The sequence below is a fragment of the Sceloporus occidentalis genome, unplaced genomic scaffold (assembly GCF_023333645.1).
Source record: "Sceloporus occidentalis isolate IW3139 unplaced genomic scaffold, rSceOcc1.0.p SCAF_126, whole genome shotgun sequence".
In the NCBI taxonomy this organism is placed as follows: domain Eukaryota; kingdom Metazoa; phylum Chordata; class Lepidosauria; order Squamata; family Phrynosomatidae; genus Sceloporus; species Sceloporus occidentalis.
The window spans coordinates 941153-960654 of record NW_028317106.1 but is presented as its reverse complement, the minus strand read 5'-3'; the positions used below and the strand labels follow the sequence as shown (position 1 = coordinate 960654).

The 19502-nt window shown below is 45.6% G+C and overlaps 3 protein-coding genes across 3 annotated transcripts; 2 read left to right on the top strand and 1 right to left on the bottom strand.

Moving 5' to 3' along the window:
* Positions 1-2501: 2501 nt before the first annotated feature.
* On the bottom strand, positions 2502-5726 carry LOC149281916 (ankyrin repeat domain-containing protein 40-like). The gene is made up of 5 exons (XM_089498903.1): positions 5620-5726; positions 5120-5268; positions 4019-4483; positions 3609-3790; positions 2502-2639 (listed from the first exon to the last, which is right to left on the bottom strand). Exons 1-5 carry the CDS (start codon positions 5724-5726, stop codon positions 2502-2504), a joined length of 1041 nt encoding a protein of 346 aa, XP_089355029.1.
* A 1367-nt stretch (positions 5727-7093) lies between these two features.
* On the top strand, positions 7094-10872 carry LOC149281915 (luc7-like protein 3). Its single transcript, XM_089498878.1, has 10 exons — positions 7094-7192; positions 8040-8106; positions 8255-8294; positions 8389-8533; positions 8664-8738; positions 8900-9004; positions 9092-9253; positions 9355-9620; positions 10400-10563; positions 10715-10872. Exons 1-10 carry the CDS (start codon positions 7094-7096, stop codon positions 10870-10872), a joined length of 1281 nt encoding a protein of 426 aa, XP_089355004.1.
* A 3977-nt stretch (positions 10873-14849) lies between these two features.
* LOC149281914 (WAP, Kazal, immunoglobulin, Kunitz and NTR domain-containing protein 2-like) lies at positions 14850-17411 on the top strand. The gene is made up of 2 exons (XM_089498910.1): positions 14850-14948; positions 15906-17411. Exons 1-2 carry the CDS (start codon positions 14850-14852, stop codon positions 17409-17411), a joined length of 1605 nt encoding a protein of 534 aa, XP_089355036.1.
* The last annotated feature ends 2091 nt before the right edge of the window (positions 17412-19502 follow it).

Sequence of the window (19502 nt, the reverse complement as noted above, 5' to 3'; positions counted from 1 at the left end):
AACGTTAAGTGCCCCGGCCCCACAAGCAGGGCTCTTCGGGATCCATGACAGAACCCCCTGAATCCCCAAACTAAAAAGGGGGAGGGGTGTCACATGACACGGGCACTCAGACTGCCACAACATACATGTCCTATGTAACCTGCCCTGCCTCACACTAACCCCCTTCTGGGGCGGACTGGGCCTCCATGTAAACACCCCGCGAGGTAAATAACCCACACAGTACCCCCTCCCCGACCCACGGCCAGCTGAGCGTCACGGCCACGGCCACGGCACGTATAAATCGCACATATGTCACATACATGTCCGCAGGATACAGCCAGCGTCTACGAGGCGAAGGGCATTCTGTGCTAAGCTCCCAGGCCGTGCGTCCCAGCCCCGTTCCAAGCGACCTACCTCTCGGTGCCTCCGCCTGTCAGGTAGATTATTTATACCAAACCTCCACCATTCTGCGAGCGAGGGGCGGCCCTCGACCGCGCTGCAGCCAATGGGAGAACGCAGGCCTGCTCCAGCTGCGCTGCCATTGGATAATTTGGCTGTCAAACGAACAGCAGGAGTGCTAACGTCAGCAGACTCTCTCAGGAACGTGTACGGATTGGTGGGCAGGCATTTCCAATAGGCGAGCCTGTTCTTACATATGGGTCAGTCACTCACTGTTTATTGGCCGTCCCAGTTGTCATTTAAGGCAGCCATGGTGGCTCTATTTATAGGGGTGCTGCCAACTGCAATGGGCGGGTCGGGCTCCAGTGACGTCAGCAGATGTCAGACTCGCATATGGGCTGTCAGGGTGTTTTTCCAGTAGGGCTGTAAACTTCCAGCTCGGGCTGCGGAGCGTGTCCTGGGCAGGAGGTTACGTGTATGCTTATTATGTACACACAGGCCTGGGCGTGAGCGTACGCACCTACATGTACCATGAGCTGTCACCCAGCACACGCAAATGTTTTTTCAGAAATAAAAACTTTATAAACACAAAAAAGCAGACAAACCCAGTAGTTCATCCACATATATTAACACATCATGCGCTCCTCCCAACGCATCTCACCCGGCCTCTGGGCCAACGCGGAGCACAGGGGCAGTTTCAGTGAGGTTCTACTTGTCTCTAGATTGTAAGCTCCTCTGCGCAGGGCCCTCTTCGCCTGTTTCTGTAAGTCAAATGGTTGCAATGTGCTGCCTACCCAATGTACAGCGCTATGGCATACGATGGCGCTATATGAAACAGTTGCAGAGCTGACGACTTGAGACGTTACGCGTTGGCAGTCACGTGACGCAGAGAGAACGCCATTTCCTTACTGGGATGAGGAGCCCCCCCACATGTATTCCGGGGGCTCACCTTATCACAACGGCCCCCGGTTTATAAATGTACAGCGCTAAGAGTCATCTCCTGAAATCCCACGTTATATAAATAGTTACAACAAAGCTAGAGATCAGCAGATGGCCAGCGAGTCCTATTTAAAAGCCCCCATCTGGGGCATAAACATCAGGGATCCCGTCACACTATACAGCCATATATCGCTCGGCCCACCACCGCGCCAAAGTACCCCAAATCCTGGCGAGAATGTTTTTCATGAGTACAGAGTTTACGAGCTGAACCAGCGGGACCGCCTGCATTTTAACGCACGGAGACTCTCAAGCAATTTAAAGCCCCCTCTGGACACCCTAAGATTTGGTCAGAACCTGCAAATATGCACAAAATCAGCCTCCCAGCGGAAGTGGTAGAGGGTAATACAGTGAGGGTATTAAACATGCATGGGATAGACATACGGCTCCTGAATCTAAGACGAGACCAACGACTGATTAAGGTTTCAGTCTTTACAGCAGGAGAAACGGGGAGACCAGACGGGGGCCACCGGGGGCCGATCTGCCAGCAGGTTCTATTTTGGGTACTGGGTATGAAGAGCAACTCTCTTGTGAAGTTGTTAAGTGGAACAATCCCCATAGCAACCAATTACTCATAGAAATCTTTATACCCTCGAGATTTGCCCCCTGTTTCCCCGCTGCAGGTTGTCACAATCACAAACAAATCACGTGACCGCCACCGACAAGAATGTTAGAGTTGTTTATTTGTAAACAATAAGTATCTATTTTCCTTAAAAGGGGTTACCCTGCGCGGCGCATCAGGGAAGGGTTAGAGGGGAGACGGCTACAAAACCAGACGCAGCCCCCACCGGCCCCTATTTAAACGTAATAAAAGGTTATAAGTCCAGCGCTAAGAAGATCCCTAACAGTTATAGTCGGATACCTGATGGCTCGGGGAAGGTTTACGGGGAGGGAAAACCACGTAGGCTACCTTATAATAACAGTTAACACAGTTAAATAAAGTCTATGTCTCCCCCTATAACACCGAAGCAACCCGCGGACTTAAAAAATAAATAAAATCAGTGCTTTAGTAGAAAATACCTTTTTTGTTTCTATTAGTGTTGTGCTTCGTGAAATTCCTAGCATTACCGCGATGTCAATTTCCTCGGTACTGTTAAATATCTACTAATATTTTATAACGTTTTGGGTCAGTACGTGAGCTGCGAGGCCTTTTTGTTGAAGCAGGGTCTCTCGGTCAGCGCCGTCGACGTTCTAAACAAACCGCCATCGCTTTTCAAGACCAGTTCCAGCTCCTGGAAGTCTTGGAGTCTCGCCACGTCTTTATCCTTTAAAAGAGTAACCGGAAAAGGCGAATTATCAGACACGCTACCGCTCAGAGTTTGGGGTCACTTAGAAAGGTCCTTGTTTTTTTTTTAAACGAAAGCTGATTTTGACTGTTAAAATAACGTGTGAAAGGATCAGAAATCCAGCACAGACGGGGTTAATGTTGGAAATGATTATTGTAGCTGGAAACGGCTGATTTTTAATGGAATCTCTTCATAGGCGTACAGAGGCCCTTGATCACTCCCATCACTCCTGGGTTCCAATGGCCCTTTGTCACTCCCATCACTCCTGTGTCCCAATGGCCCTTTACCACTCATCACTCCTGTGTTCCAATGGCCCTTTATCACTCCCATCACTCCAGGTTTTCAATGGCCCTTTATCACTCCCAACACTCCAGGTCTTCAATGGCCTTTTATCACTCCCATCACTCCAGGTTTTCAATGGCTCTTTATCACTCCCGGTTTTCAATGGCCCTTTATCACTCCCATCACTCCTGTGTTCCAATGGCCCTTTATCACTCTCATCACTCCTGCGTTCCAATGGCCCTTTATCACTCCCATCACTCCTGTGTTCCAATGGCACGTTGTGTTCGCTCATCCAAGTTTAAGTTTAAAAGGCTAATTGATGGCTAGAAAACCCTTTTTGCAATTACGTTACAGCCAGAAATCTCCTTGTATTCTATGAAAACAGCTAAATGACCCAAAACTATTGAACGGCCGTGTATGTATGTATATGTATATATATATATATATATATATATATATATATATATATATATACACATATATATATACACACACACACACACACACACACATTATATCTATATACACACACACAGCTGCTTAAAATGATGCACAATTAAGTAATACTCAGGTCCTTTTCATCAGTAACTGCGTTTCTTGGCTCATCTGTAAGAGTTTTTTTAAAACGTTAGTCTTTTAAGCTATAAACGTTGCGGGGCTTCGTACCTTCCGGAGGATAGTGTTGGGTAATTTTCTTATTTTCTCCACTTGCTCCGTGCAGATCTTGAGCTCGTAGCAGCACACTCGGAGCAGCTCTCGGTACGTGAGCTCTTCTCTGTCCATTTCGACTTCGATGAAGTCATTGTCTCCGGAAGCGTTGCTCTGAATGCGCACTTTGAGAACCAACTCTGCGTCGCCAGCAGAAAAAGAAACAAAAACACACGACTATCAGGCCCAAGTAACATTACACGGGAACTTCACGTGTAACAAACACGCAATATTTTACTCGAAAACCCCCCTCAACTTGTTCATGCTCGGCCACGCCGGACCCAAAGGCGAGGACCTTTCTTGGGGTAACTGATCTCGCTGCTTTGTATTTATAATGCGCTTATCGCATAGAGTTACATTTTTATTACCTTTCATGTTTGATGGAAAGGCTCCGGTGAAAAAAAACGGCTGGAACACTTGCATAGGACCTGTGTGGAAACCGCCGTGCGGCAGGCTGGACGGGACGGGGGAAAACATACTTCGGCCCTGGGGTATGGCTGGTTGGCAGGCGGGTCCATTCTGTACGGGAGAGTGCGTGCATTCGGACGGGATCTGCACATCGCCGTTAAAGAACAGCGCCGGCAAACTGTCCTCCTTCTTCGATGAGGTAGAAATGTGTATATTTTCCACACCGTTTGTCACCAGGGGGAAACTCGTCGCGGGCTGGGGCGTGACGCACGCGCTGCCGTTTTCGCTGGCAGATACCGCAGAATTATTCTCCTTGGTAGAGGCTTCCCTGTTAAAGGAATACGGAAAGGGGGGGTTTGCTAAATAACTTGGAACAAAGGGTAACTGCGAGCTGGGGTTCACATCTTCGCCTTCTAATTCTTCCACTGCAGGGAAACAAAACAAATTACAGCGATTAAGCAAAGCTCGGCTTCGGACACTCTCTATTCCATTGGTTAATTCCTAAAACATCAACCTGGAATGAGATTGGGGTAAACATCACACCACGTCTACAACCCGCGAAAAGTTGGTGGACATCAGTGGAGTCGATTCAGCTCCCCGACTTCCCTATGTATTATGAAGAACCATCCCTAATAATCTTTTGTTGTAGAAAGGCCCTGTAAAATGTATAGCTAGAACAGCGAGTTTAAAATTATGCATCATACGGGGCCAGTTCGTGAAGCTTGCCGATGTTGGCTCCCTTTAGCAAATAGACCCAATGTCTCTCCCGGAATCCCAGCTAGGGACTGCCACGTGCCCCTCAGCCAGAGTCGGCCCTTCCTGCACATGGGACACTGGCGAGAAAATGCAGAACCTAAGTCAGCGGAGCGAGAAACCCAGATCCTGCCCTGAAAGAACCTTCACACTCGTACGCCATTAATTTATTTAGACATGACCTCTCCCCATTTTCGTGGCATTGGCTACGATACACAGAAATGTACACATTTTTATTGGGGTTTGGAAACGGGGTGTATAAGTTGCCAATATCACCACTTTGGGATTTTGCTAGAATTAACTCTTACCTCCCAATATTTTCTTGATATCTTTTTTTGAGGTCAGCTGCGCTGGATGCTCTCCTTTGCTTGTTAAAATATTTTTATCCGCACCCGATTCTAACAGGAACGACACGACTTGCAGGTGATTTCTTTTACATGCCCAGTGAAGGCAAGTCCTACAGAGAAATGAAAAAAGACATAAATACATTAAAAAAATGATATATATTATATACAGTATATATACACAGTCACACAAATAATTATACATATAAACATAAAATATATATATAAATACACACATAAAAACATTAATCTATATATACACACAAAAATAATGTAAATATATATATATATACACAAATAATGCGTGTGCGTGTATACATACTGCAAACAATATATTTATTTATATATATGTATGTGTGCGTGTATGTATATATATATATATATACACACACATACACATACAGGTTGCTTTAAGAGTTCTATATACAAATGAAAATCATAATAAAAAATCTTATTTCACTTACCATCCATTGATTTCATTCTGAGAATTAATGCTCGCCCCACTTTTTAGAAGCGTCTGCACCTCTTCCAGGTCCCCCAAAGCAGCTGCCTCCCTCAATCTTTCTTCCATGTATAGATTTCTAGATCTGTCATATAAATAGATTCCCTCACACTGATTTATTCATCAGGAGGCAGAGAAAACACAAGAACCTAGTCTGCGTTTACATTAAACTTCACGCGCTGCGCAGGGATATTCTGGGATTGCAAAGAAATAAAACTGCAACCAAGAAAATCTAATAAGATGGTCTGACACAGTCCTGGGCCACTACAGAGGATACTGCCCCTCCCTGGGTATCAGGTGTCTGCCTTAGTAGTGATGGGAGTTATCAGGGTACTTCCGGCAGAACGAGGATCATAGATAGGTAAATATCAGCTCTGTGGGGTCCTGAAGTCGGGTCTTGGGGGTATTTACCATAAAAATGCAGATTTTTCTCCACTCTATGCTCTCTTCCTGTCCCCAGACAGTTTCGCTGGGGGACAGTATTAGGTGCGGCACTCAACGCGCGACTATTAGTTCCGGGGAAGAAACAGTCCCCGCCCCCTTAAACCCTCATTCTCGCTGTGGTTCGGTTGCATTCTGGGTAATTTAGCAATAAATCGATTTAAAATAATGATTGATTTGATTTTTTCTGTATCTGCACAGAGGGGGAAGCCTTTTCTCCCCGGTAACCAGCAGTGTAAGGAACTTATTATTTTAAAATTCCCATAATAATGTATTTTACGGGCGCCGCCTATCGGGGGTAATATTTATATTTCAGAATATTTTATGCCACATTACCCATGGGGGGGGGAATTAAGGGAAACATGTGCCCCCCTCAGTGGCGTTTGATTCTCCAGCTACAGGGCCCAGGGGAGATCTTACAGCGGGTGTAGAGGAAGGTGGGTTGGCAGCCGGGCTCCTTCATGTCATACATCTGCTGTGGGCTGCATACATGCCAAGTATCCCTGTCTAGTTTGGCCAGTCCTTCTTTGTGCCCCTCCCCCATGCCCCCTCTTTCAGAATGTTTGCTGGGTATGAGGGTATCACGGGGTTCTACAGCCCTAAAAGCTCCGATAATGTGTATAGAAACAGCAGGAAATGTCCTTATAAATGAAGTAGGGGTAAATAAACCCCATTATTCTTCTAAATGCCCCTCTCAGGCCTATTGGAATATGGGCCATTAGCGGACTGGCTGTCCCAGGTAACCCCTCCTTGCTGAGACTGATGGGAGTTAGAATCCAAAGCTAGGCAGCAGGTGCCTGCAGAATTTGCCAGGGGGTAGGCGGAGACAGTAGGCAGCGAGTGGGAGGAGTTAGGCCATGTGTGAGCCGGTTTCTCCAGTGCGGTGGGCGGGACCGGGGGACGGGTAAGCAGCCTTGCATTGTGGGAGCGTGCTGGGGCGCCATTTTGTTTTTTTTTGCCGAAGCGTTGTGGCGGAGCTGTGTCCCGGGCGCACCATGTTGTCGGCGGCGCAGCTACTGGATGAGTTGATGGGAAGGGACAGGAACCTGGCCCCGGACGAAAAGCGGTGTAACGTGCGCTGGGATGACGAGTCGGTGAGCGAGAATTACTGCGGGCTGTATCGCCTGCGAGAACAGGCCCCGCGAGCCATCACGGTGGGAGGGGGTGCGGGACATGGCGGGTAAAGAGCTATAGAACGGGGTTAACGCACGGCCTCAGTAACCAGAGAGGACAGGGTTAATAATGTTCTCACTGTTAGTGGATGCTGTAAACCCATCTGTGAGGAGAATCTTCAATCTCTAAGTCTCTGTCACCGTCAAGGCCTACTCTCGGGAACAACTGGTACAGCAACGGTTAATGTATGAGTTAGGGCCTCTCCCGTGGTTGAGTGTGGAGTTAGTCTTGTCAGGCAAGAGTTAATATACCAGAGTTATAAAGGGTTAATGCATAGGGTTCGAAGTCTACCTGCGGACATGGTTAGTCTGTACAGCGTGAGGCCGGCGGGGAGAAATGGGTTAGTCAGTGCGACTCCTGCTGGCAGTGGAGGGGTTAATCTGCACAATGCAACTCCCGCTGGCAGTGAGGGGTTAATCTGCACGGCATGGAGTAGACTGAGAAGGCCCCCGCCGCGGCATGGCTTGTGGATATGGCAGCCGCTGCCCTGGCGGCGGTGGTTTTATGTACCCCGAGGTCTGTTTACGGTAACCATGGAAGCGGATCCATCCATCACAGCCGGGTACTTCAGGTAGGAGCCCGGGCTGTGGGCCGCGCATGCCGGTGACAGACGGGACCTTACGGGGCTGTTTAACTATTAAGAGCTTTGCGGCGGGACTATATTGTGTAGACCCTCTGGATACAACGTACTCTCTACGTCGCGCAGGTAACGATCCCGAGTCGCCGGCTCACGTGGTAACCGCTGCTTCTCGCTCTTGTTTTCTCCAGGTGTGCAAATACTACCTGTGTGAGTTCTGTCCTGCGGAGTTATTCACCAACACGCGCTCCGATCTCGGTAAGTGACGCCGCTCGGGGCTCTTCTCTGTTCGTGTGTCTGAGACGTGATGGTGGGCAGCGGGCGCCATTGAGCCCCCCATAATTCTTAGGGCAACGCGGTGCCTGCGAACGGTCTGGCTGTAAACGTTCTCTGTTCCTCTCCCCAGGGCCTTGTGAAAAAATCCACGATGAAAACCTTCGCAAGCAGTAAGTTCCGATCTCTCTCTCCTTCGCGTCGATCTCCGTCTCGTTTTCCTCTCTATTTGCCGAATCTCTCACTGGGCTGTTTTCTTTTTTTAAGGTATGAGAAAAGTTCTCGCTACTTGAAGGTCGGCTACGAAAGAGACTTCCTGCGCTATTTACAAAGCCTGCTGGCGGAGGTGGAGCGGAGGATCAGACGAGGCCATGCGCGGCTCGCGCTGTCGCAGAATCAGCAGGCGTCCGGCGTAAGTTAGTCTGTTTAATATTAATACGGGCTGGAAAAACACCTGGCAGAAAATGTCGTCAAATTTCCCATCGTGCCCGTGTTGCTTGTCACTACGTAGCACTTACAGTACTCTCTGTTTTAATGAACAGTCCGTTGGACCGAGCGGGAAGAACGAGGAGAAAGTCCAAGTGCTGACCGATAAAATCGACGTTCTGTTACAGCAGGTGGGTAATGAGCGAGCTGAGACCAGTCTTAGGGTTTTCGGAGGGTTCGGGGCAGGAGGGCTTTTTGGGGGCACTATAGAAAGGCTTTATCATTTATATAGACGGGGGGCATACGAGGAAATATTTTGTATAACGTTTACATGATGCTTATGTCTGGACAGATTGAGGAGCTCGGTTCTGAAGGGAAGGTCGAAGAAGCCCAGGGGATGATGAAACTCGTGGAACAGTTAAAAGAAGAGCGAGAGATGCTGAAGTCTACAACATCGGTACGGAGCGACTTCTCGATTGGCGGCTGTATGTCAGGACGGCCTGACTCTTTACCTTAAACCTGATGTCATATTGTGTATTTTCAGACCATCGAGAGCTTTGCAGCCCAGGAGAAGCAGATGGAGGTGTGCGAAGTCTGTGGTGCCTTTCTAATTGTAGGCGATGCCCAGTCCAGAGTCGACGACCATCTTATGGGGAAGCAGCACATGGGTTACGCCAAGATAAAGAGCACCGTTGAAGAGTTAAAGGTATGTGTGGGGTTTTTTTTGTTTCTGAAAACCGAATATAATGTTCATATATATCTATATATATCATTTCTGTCCCTAACTGGATGTGATGTTTTCTGAAGGAGAAACTGAGTAAAAAAGACGACCCCGATAGAGAAGAAAGGTTAAAGAAAGAAAAGGATGAGAAAGACCGTGAAAAAGAGAGAGAGCGCGAGCGAGAGGAAAAAGAGAAGAAACGACGGCGAGAGGAGGAAGAGCGAGAAAAGGAGAGGCACAGAGAGAGAGATAAGCGCAAAAGGAGTCGATCGCGGAGCCGAACATCAGACAGGAGGGGCAGCCACTCGCGGGACCACAAGAGATCAAGAAGCAGAGACCGAAAACGAAGCAGGTAAATCACGCTTCACATGGTCCCTTCGCTGCGGAGGCCCTGGCTGATTCAGGGTTATGGGTACGATAACGCAGCTACCGCTGATGTGATAGCAGCTGTGACACGTCCGCGCTTCATTAAATGGGGGGGGGGGGGGTTAAGCAGGTGGCAATAGCCGCGCTCTCCTCTGAGCTGTGATGTGCTGCCACCTTCTGGTAGCCCTCCATTACCCACACGGTGTGCCCGGCGCGCAGCCAGACCAGCTGGAACGAATAAGACCCCATTCCTCTTTCAACTACAAATCTCTATAAAGACCCTCTATTGGATCGCCAACCAGTTCCATTAGACGTTGAACTACACTTGTTTATATAGCGCCAGCAGATCCCGTAGCGCTCTTACAGCCCGAGGAATAGTTTAAAAATCGCACAATAACCTACAGAAGGAGAAGAGGGCTCTGCTCCTGCGCGTTCACAGTATAGTCGGTGGTTGAGGGGGAAGTGAAACGATAGAGATTCCGAGACGGTTTCGTTTAATTCTTGCCCACATTGGGAAACTTAATTCCGCCGCACATCTGGGGTGGCTCTGTACTGAGTACTTTAATGAGCTTCGGGGAGCTTTACAGCAAGACTTTCTTTGCTTCGGCACGGGGATCTGCACAGGACAGGTGTGTTAAAGCCACCCAGGTGCCGATTACTGTTCAAAGGGTGTATAATTGCTTTAAAAAAAGATTCTTGGGGTGTTATGGGGTTACAGGAGACCTACGTAAACCTTTACTTAACCTCATTTTATCTCTTTGGCAGAAGTAGAGACCGCCAAAGGAGCAGAAGTCGCAACAGAACGGAGCGATCAGAACGCAAACATAGATCCCGCAGCCGGGAAAAGAGGAGATCGAAGAGCAGAGAACGCAGATCCTATAAACATAAAAGCAAAGAGAGAGAGCGGGAAAGGAAGTCCAGGGAAAAGGGTGCGTGTTTGCATGTCTGACCTCATCCGTGCTTCCCGCGGTACAATAAAAATGAAAAGAAATGGCGCCTATACGTCTGCTTTGCATGAAGTGTCTGGTTTTGGTGTCGGTGCCCCCTCTTCGTTGCTGACGGAATCTCTTTTAACCGTAGAAAAGCGCAGCTCGGACGACAAGAAGAGCAGGAAATCGAGAAGTCGGGAAAGGCAGAATGAATCCCGCAAAACCGAATCTAAGGAAATGGCACCAGCAGTCGAAGTCAATGGGGCCAGTGAAGGCAGTAAATCTGAAGGTGACACTCAGTCCAATTAAAACTGATCTGATTTGACCTCTGATCAGCCAGAGGTAAGTGTACGCTTTCTCCCTTTTGGTAGGTCTTTTTGATAGCTAGTATCGGTTCAGAGTAAGTATGCACAGATGAAGACTGAGCAAAAGTGCTTTAGAAGACAGGACTGCTTCCAATGAATCCAGATTTGTGGAGGTATTCCGTTTTCTAGTTATTTACGCGGTTAACACGTTCATCCGGCCTCCCCCCCCCCCCCCCCCCAACCTCGAAGCATAAGCCGCTTATTAAAGAGACCCGTCAGATATCCTATTTTAATTTGCTTGATACTTTTTGCCATGCTCTGTGAATGCCAAGCCGTATCGTACCACGAGTCCGTCTTGGTCCATCGGCAGTACCCATCCATTTACAAAGTGCGCTGAGGCCTCTCTGAGCCCCCTTAAACATTAAAGAAACCTTCTTAAACATTTTCTTTAATCAAACAACCGCTGTTTCGTTTGTGAAGAACGTTTGGAGTCTGTTGCTTCATTGCCTTACATTCTAATGCAGTTTGTTCTGTAACTGGAGATCCAGTAGCATTGGATTCATGGAAGTGTAGGGTTTATGAATAATTGCAGCTGTCTGCCATACCTCACTCAGCGTTGGTGTTGTAAGCGGCCCATGAAAAGTCCAAATTAAAAATCAAGGATTCAGTCAAACTAATCAGGTACTCATGCCAGGTACTCCTTTCTCTACCAAAATCCATGTTTGAATGATGTTTCCTGTAATAGTATAAGATTGTGTATTTTGTGTCTTGTCTACTAAACAAAGCAGCACCGCTAGCTTGGTTTTTCTTTAACGGTAGGATTGTTTTAAAGGTTTGAACTGTTATTTCAACTGTGTTTAGGGATGCAGGGTTCACTCGCAGACGTAAATATCATTTAAAGCTAATTTTACCAAATAAACGCCATCTTTACACTCAGTGCAGACACTTCAGAGGTTTGTCTACTAAGTAGGAGAGCGTCCTTCCTAGGAGCAGATAAGAGGAGGCGATGCTAAGAGACGGCGCAGACGCTCAAACTGGGGAGATGTTTAGAAATGTCATGCGTTTAAACCGAAACAAGTGTAGTTTGCCCTCCGCTGCTGCATGGAAGTCTTAGAATGGGGTAAAATCGCAGGATTTTTGTCGACTGAAGATTTAGCGATGTCCTAGACGGTAATTTTGTCCTTTCTTCACGTCTTGCTTTGCAGAGCTGCGTTTTCAAGACTCGAGAGATTCCCACAACGTCTTAATTGAAGAACTGCTTTAAATGAGGTGACAGAAACCCGTAATGAAAATTAAAGCTCAGTTAGGATTTTTGTTTTTTTTACACAATTAATATAAGAACTGGTGTAAAATAATCTATAAAGATGGCCGTGCAGTCGCCATGGTGAAATGCGAGCCCTGGATTCCAGGGCTGTCCGTAAAGCAGCATTACAGAGCCCTGGCGTGCACACTGATTAAATACCAGCTTTTCTGGACTCGTAAACACAAAATTATGTGTTTTGAACCACGTTTATATATATTTTTTTTTACCAGTAGGCCTAGGTTACCTAATATAAATAAAAGCGTTGATTTTGTTGTAAATGTACATTGTTGTCATTTTGCGGATATTAAATGCTTTTTTCAAATAAACTTGTGGCACGTTCGTAGCGTTCTTACTCTCTAGAGCTTCCCGAATCCTACGGTTTACGTTAAATTAACCCACATCATGGGACTTCTAGATGTTAGACATGTGATGCGTGGGGGCAGCCATCTTAACTTCCTGTTTGAAGATTTACCCCCCCCCCCCTTTTTTTTTCTTGGATGATTTTCTTCCTCTATGAAAAGCGATGCCATTTCTGCCCCAGATGTCGGGTTCCTCCATGTTTAGTAGTCCTTATAAAGTGGCCTCAAATAAGACTCTTATTCAGTGAAAAAAATGCTTTTTGGATTAGTCTCTGAGACGCAAGTGACTAACGTGGGGACAACAAACTTGTGTCCAAAAAGGTCATTTGCCTCTTTATGCTACGGTAAAAAAAAAATGGCTGGCTTCCTCGGGGTGGAGAAGCACCCGGAATGGGGTGGCTGTGAGGGTAACACATGGAGAGAACAGCTCGCACCCTGCTGGGGGAAGAATATTAGTTTGGGCTTCTCGGCTTAAGTACCATTTTTTGGGTTGATGTGGCTCAGGGTCCATCTCCAAAGTAGAGGGAGCCTACAAGTTGCGTGAACAGGTGGGGAGAACCAGTCTGAGTCTTCTCTGGTGACGGCTGCCTAAAATTCCAATGCTTCCCGGCCCGAACAAATGTTTTGCGGTGTTAATATATTTCGTATGAAGCCTTGTGACTCCGATTAGTTGTCGTGGAACGGATTAGACCGGTTGGGGCTGAAATCGGATAAGCTCTAGAAAGATATTAGTTTTAAGAAGCTGAGAATGGCCGACAAGAACAATGTGCTATTGAAACGGCGGCTATTTGTAGCGACGCGTGACAAAAAAATAATGTCCGAGGTTTCATCGATATAAATGGGGAAGCGAAGTGATCGGGCCGGGGAGCGGTGGGGTGGATGGAATGAATCCTGAAGGTGGTCGATCCGTTGGGGCGGGAAGGAGGCAGTGAATCTAAGAATGTGGCCCCGGCTTGGAGGAGATCTCGGCGTTGGCCTCGAGTGTCGTCTTCCCGTTTAGGGGAACGAACAGGACGGGGTAACCGTTTCTAGGACCTGTAGGGCCTTCATCCAATTAATGTTGGAATTAAGTGTCGCTCCAGGTCTAGAAAAGTCATTCGCAGAACGCGTCGGATTAAAGTCTGTTTCAGCTGAATTTCCAAATTCATGTGCGGTTCACCCCAAACCTATACTTTCTTAACCCAATGAGAGAATGTAAGCGTGTGGGATAGGCATATGGATAGGGAAGCCTCCCAGCAGAGGTGGTAGAGGGTAATACAGCGAGGGGATTAAGCATGCATGGGATAGACATACGGCTCCTGAATCTAAGACGAGACCAACGACTGATTAAGGAAGGAAGGGGCGACTAGACGGGGGCCGGATGGGGCCGATCTGCCGGCAGATTCTAAGTTTCAATCTCATAATATAATTTTTACGCTTTTCGAGCTCCAGAAATAAAGCATCCGTTTATTAATCTCCAGCGTCATAAAGATAATATTTAAAACTGACCGTAACTGGTTTTGGGTGTTTTTATTTTATATACTTTTTCTGTGTTTTGTCATTTAGATTTTTTAGGTCTGTTTTTAGGTCTAAATACAGCTGATTCTGGAGGGTTTTCCGCCCCGAAATACACCGATACACTTCAACAAAGAACAATAGTTGCGTTTATATAACATTGTTCAGGAATTTACTAATCTTTTCTGGATTTCATTTTTTTTTTTATAACTCATTTTATTAATGAGGAATTCGTAAAACAGGCATTTTATATAAAACAAAAAAACTATACGTTGAGCTATTTTAAATAATTGGCCGTTTGACCCGAATTACCGTCTATCTGATAATGCTACTTTGTATTATTTATAAAGCGGTCATCCGTTTAAAAAAAAAAAAAACACGACGCAGGGCTGGGATTTTGGTGAATCGCGGCGCGTTGAACCTATTAAACTATTTCCAACTCTAAAGTCACGGACTAAACCCCTGAACAAAAAAGCGTTTGTCAAAGAAATCATGATTTCCTGATTTGATTAGATTGGAGCGATAATTTGTACACCAAGTACAGTCTTAAATAAAGGGTTATTTTTTTTTTTTTTAATAAGTCCAGTTGCAGTTTTGAGCAGACCGTGTAACCGACGAGAGACTTCAGAGGTTTCAGGAGCCAAGGGTACCGGATTTTTTGAAAAGTTGAAATATAAAAGGACTTATTTATTATTTTTAATTTACTTTTTTACAAGAAATTTGGAAATGTGGGCATTCTTCCATCTGTGGGTGTGGATGTTGGCCAGGAAGACGGCCGTGCTTATTTTTTTTAACGCTCCGTTACAAATCGATACGTTGCCCCAGATGCGCTATTCCCACGCCGGTATCTGCCCCAACGACATGAACCCAAACCTGTGGGTGGACGCGCAGAGTACCTGTAAGAGGGAATGTGAAGCCGACCAGGTGAGTACTTGTTAAAACAAGTAAAAACGTGGGTATTTATCATGGATGTAGAACTTAACGAGCGGGATAAGAGTGCGTCTGAACTTCTATAACTGCTTAGAGTTTCAGGGCGTTACAAAGAGCGGGGTTTCTTGTTGAAGAACGAGACCATGGAGCCTACAAAAAAATAAATGGATTCCTTCCATGTCGATTTAATCAAAAACTATTAAATATGAGATAAATGTAACCGTGACTTAATTTCATAACCAAAGAAAAATGCTTTGTCTTCTAAGACCAGGAGTTGGCCAAAAATTCAAATTTATATATATTATATGTAATATGTATATAATATATAGACTATAAAATATATTCATATTATATACAATATATATAAATATTTATCTATGTTAGGAATGACATTTTCCTAGTTCTGCGATGTGGGTTCTGTTGGAATTTAGTTCTACGGCTTTAGTAGTTGTAGAATTTAGGATAGAATGGTACGGGGAGCATCCATGTACCCAAGTACCCGGAATTTACAAAAATAATGTAAAGGTCAACTTAACACAAGAGAGAAAAGAAAAGTTCATTTTTTTGAGTGATTTTGGTCATTTTCCAGGGATATTAGGACAAATGGAAGCCACCTATATAGAGGAGGCGCGATTTTAGATACAGCGTAGTTTATTTAATGTTCTGCCTGCATCTCCCCAAAAGCCTGACTTTTGCACCTAGATTTGATCATTATAAATAACGGATCAAAAATCTAGCGATCCGATCTGTTTTCAGAGATTTGCTTCGCAAAATAAAGTTTTTGCAGAATCTCAATGCCCTTTAAGGTCAAGGGAAATGGTTTTAGAAATTCTGTATAAATACACAGGAAACATTGTGTTCTCGAACATGCTAGATATTTATTGCACTTAATTGTTTAAAGTCCTCCGATGATTATTAACAAATGGATTAAAAAAGTATTTATTTTATTAGGAGTGTGAAGGATTTGAGAAATGTTGCCCTAACGTTTGCGGAACGAAGAGCTGTGTAGCCGCGAGATACATGGATATCAAAGGAAAGAAAGGCCCTGTTGGCATGCCGAAAGAGGCCACGTGTGACCTCTTCATGTGCATGCAGCAGGGCTCCGAGTGCCATGTCTGGGACGGGCAGCCCATCTGTAAATGCAGAGACCGGTGCGAGAAGGAGCCCAGCTTCACGTGTGCGTCAGACGGCCTTACCTACTACAATAAATGTTTCATGGACGCCGAGGCTTGCAGCAAAGGCATTACGCTGGCTGTTGTCACCTGCAAATATCATCTAAGTTGGCCCAACACTAGCCCGGTTCCTTCGGGGACGACTTCCAACCCAACCGTCGCCTCTCCAGAAACTAGCGTCACAAACCTTATCCCCCCTACGCTGGTGAACAACCCCACTCATAAATCGGTTAACGTGGGGGACACGGTGAGCTTTCATTGTGACGTAACCGGGAAACCCAAACCCGAAATAACCTGGGAAAAGCAAGTCGAAGGCAAGGAGAACGTCGTCATGAGGCCGAACCACGTCGTCGCTAACATTGTGGTTACCAACATCGCCCAATTAGTCATATACAATACCCAAATGCCAGATGCCGGGATATACACGTGCACCGCCAGAAATAAAGGGGGCTTGATCAAGGTCAACTTCCACCTGTCTGTGAAGGAACCTCAAATGAAAGAAAAAAGCCACAACAAAACCTTTTTCCCAACAGACGAGTGTCTCAAGCCCCCCGACAGCGAAGACTGCGGAGAAGAACAAACGAGATGGTATTTCGACGCCAAGAAAAACAATTGTTTTATATTTATATACGGGAATTGCAATAGCAACTTGAACCACTTTGAAACGTACGAAACATGCATGTTGACGTGCATGAATGGCCCCGTCAACATCTGTAATTTTCCAGCGTTGCAAGGTTCGTGCAAAGCGTACGAGCCCAGGTGGGCCTACAACAAATTGACCAATCAATGCCAGTCCTTCATCTATGGCGGATGCGGCGGGAATGAAAACAACTTCGAAAGTAAAGAAATTTGCGAGGACATGTGTCCTTTCCCCAAGAACCAAAAGTGCAAGGTGTGCAAACCCCGGCAGAAGCTGGTAACAAGTTTCTGCAGGAGCGAATTTGCCATACTGGGTCGGATAACGGAGCTGACAGAAGAGCACAACTCGGGACACGCGCTGGTCAACGTCGAGGAAGTTCTCAAAGACGAGAAGATGGGACTTAAATTCCTAGGAAAAGAGCCGATCGAAATCACCCTACTCAACATGGACTGGAGCTGCCCTTGCCCCAACATCACGTCGGTCAACAGTCAACTCATCATCATGGGCGACGTGCACAATGGAATGGCAGTGCTGCAACCTCATAGCTTTGTCGGGGCTTCCAGCGTTCGGCGCGTCAGGAAGCTCCGGGAAGTAATTCATAATAAAACATGCGATCTGCTCAAAGAAATCCTAGGACAGCAGTAGGATAGAGTCGTGTGTACAACGCTAGTGAAAACGATCGTGGAAATTGTATCATTTGTAGAATGCTGATTTGAAGAAGTTGGGTAAGCCTCGACAGCTTTGGCCATTTCTCTTACTTGCAGTTCCCCAACAAGCCACTTGGCGGCGCCCAATATGCAATAGAGAGATGCAACTGGGCAGCATTTCTCCTCTGGTTGGATCCTTTGTTAGCTTACTTAGTTGTCTATGCCAGCGAGTGTTAAGAATGGCCAGTGTCAATAGATACATTGTAACATCCGAGTGCCAATTATTGGGCCATCTGGCTGCCCTGTCCGCCAAAGCTAACAATTGCTCTCCTGCCCTGATATTTGGATTGTTTGCGGTACAAAACACCCTTTTCCGGAGAAATGTGTCACTTCATAGATAAAACTTCGATAAAAAAAAAAAAAAAATCCAGAGAAAGCGGTGCCACATTTTTTAAATATATTATGTTACAAAATCAGATTTCGTTAATTCAAATACTAATTTGTGATTGTCAGCCGTCGCAGTATACACGATCCAAATCATTTTTTTTACCATAATGCTGCTTTTAATTTAATATATATTATTAACTCTTTATATAAAAACAAGCTGGTATTAGCAACTTCATGAAAATGTTGTCAAATGCAATGTTACGCAATTGGCAAATTACACAAGGAATATATTAAAATAACACATCCACAAAACTGTTCAAAATTCATCAGAATCACCCAAAACCTTAATGCTGAGAATAAGTAGCAGCAAAATCACCCGTAAAACGTGGATAAACTAAAACAATACATAAAATCATGCCTTTGGACACCATATTACCATTCTGGGACACAAAGGGTTACATATACGCATCTTGATCACTAATGAGTACGGTCTTATCACAATCAATAGGTAATATAAAGCTAAAATTAAAGTTACATCATCATTACACTACCCCCCCCCCGATAGTATGTTTATATGTTACCATCTATTTTGTTAATAAGTTTGTGTTTAAATAAAGTTTGCTTTGAAATGTAAGTATGCGCTAATCTTTGTAGAAATGTTCAGAATGTGTCCTGGAATAAAAAAATAATACAAACAGATATATATATATATACTTTTTTATCGTATTTCTCAAGCAATCATTTGCATGATCTTTTTACGGCTCTGGTCTGGGGCGGATCTTTTAATTCCGACGTCCCGAATACCCCCGGTTCTAACCGAGCGCCAGGACTCGGGTGATCGGGTCGGGTAGGAGCCCATGTGCAGGGGATACTTGGGGTCCGGTCTGTAACCCACGGTGCATGATTACACAAACAAAGACACCACAAGCGGAAATCCAGGTAATGCAGTGTATTGAACGTATATAACAGGACAAGCAAATAAGAGTAATACAGTCTAAGCAAGAAACGTACGGCAAAATAAATACCGGTAATAAGTCTTTTGGCAGGGAGCCCGCTTGGAAGGGCACGAAAGGCACGGAGCCCGCTTGGAAGGGCACAAAGCAGGTAACCAGGAGCGGTACAGGTGCAGAGCCACAGCAGGAAGGTCCATAGACTTCAATACCAAGGCCCTGACTGAAGGGCGGGGCAGGTTCATAAAGGCAGGGCAATCCAGGTAACAAGGCCCCGCTGGATGTATTGATTAGGGCTCAACCCAGGTAATAAGCACACCTGATCCTAGTACTAGAGTTCTGAGGGCGGCCCCTAGTGGCAGCAGACTGATATACCACAGGTATGAAAAAGCCATGGTTCAGGCAGCCAAAAAGTGGACCCTGACACGAGAGACACATTAATGCTCATAACTAATAAAAATGACCTGGTCCCTAAATAAATATACTCAGGCGTAGTCTCCAGACCGGCCCTTTTATAAAACACGCAACGCAGGTTAACAAAAGGGAATATAATTTATTGGACCTCGTTCTGCCAACTCATTAATTACCAACAAGTTTAACAGCAACGACCGGTTCTCTTTTTAACGCAACGAAAAGACGTTGAATAACAGAGTACAGGCGAGGAGAGTAAAAAATAAACTCGTTTTGTCAAAATTATTTACATTATTTTGTACTGCATAAAAAAAAAAAACCAATAATAATTTTTTTTTTTT

What these genes read in the sequence shown, in the direction of transcription:
- LOC149281916 (XM_089498903.1), bottom strand. Translation starts at nt 5,726, where the DNA reads ATGGAAGAAAGATTGAGGGAGGCAGCTGCTTTGGGGGACCTGGAAGAG. An exon ending in TATCAAGAAAATATTGGGAG is followed by an intron (nt 4,484 to 5,119) that starts GTAAGAGTTAAT and finishes GTTTCCCTGCAG; the next exon opens with TGGAAGAATTAGAAGGCGAA. An exon ending in CCAACACTATCCTCCGGAAG is followed by an intron (nt 2,640 to 3,608) that starts GTACGAAGCCCC and finishes ACTCTTTTAAAG; the next exon opens with GATAAAGACGTGGCGAGACT.
- LOC149281915 (XM_089498878.1), top strand. Translation starts at nt 7,094, where the DNA reads ATGTTGTCGGCGGCGCAGCTACTGGATGAGTTGATGGGAAGGGACAGG. An exon ending in TGCTGAAGTCTACAACATCG is followed by an intron (nt 9,005 to 9,091) that starts GTACGGAGCGAC and finishes GTGTATTTTCAG; the next exon opens with ACCATCGAGAGCTTTGCAGC. An exon ending in AGAGACCGAAAACGAAGCAG is followed by an intron (nt 9,621 to 10,399) that starts GTAAATCACGCT and finishes TCTCTTTGGCAG; the next exon opens with AAGTAGAGACCGCCAAAGGA.
- LOC149281914 (XM_089498910.1), top strand. Translation starts at nt 14,850, where the DNA reads ATGCGCTATTCCCACGCCGGTATCTGCCCCAACGACATGAACCCAAAC. An exon ending in GGGAATGTGAAGCCGACCAG is followed by an intron (nt 14,949 to 15,905) that starts GTGAGTACTTGT and finishes TTATTTTATTAG; the next exon opens with GAGTGTGAAGGATTTGAGAA.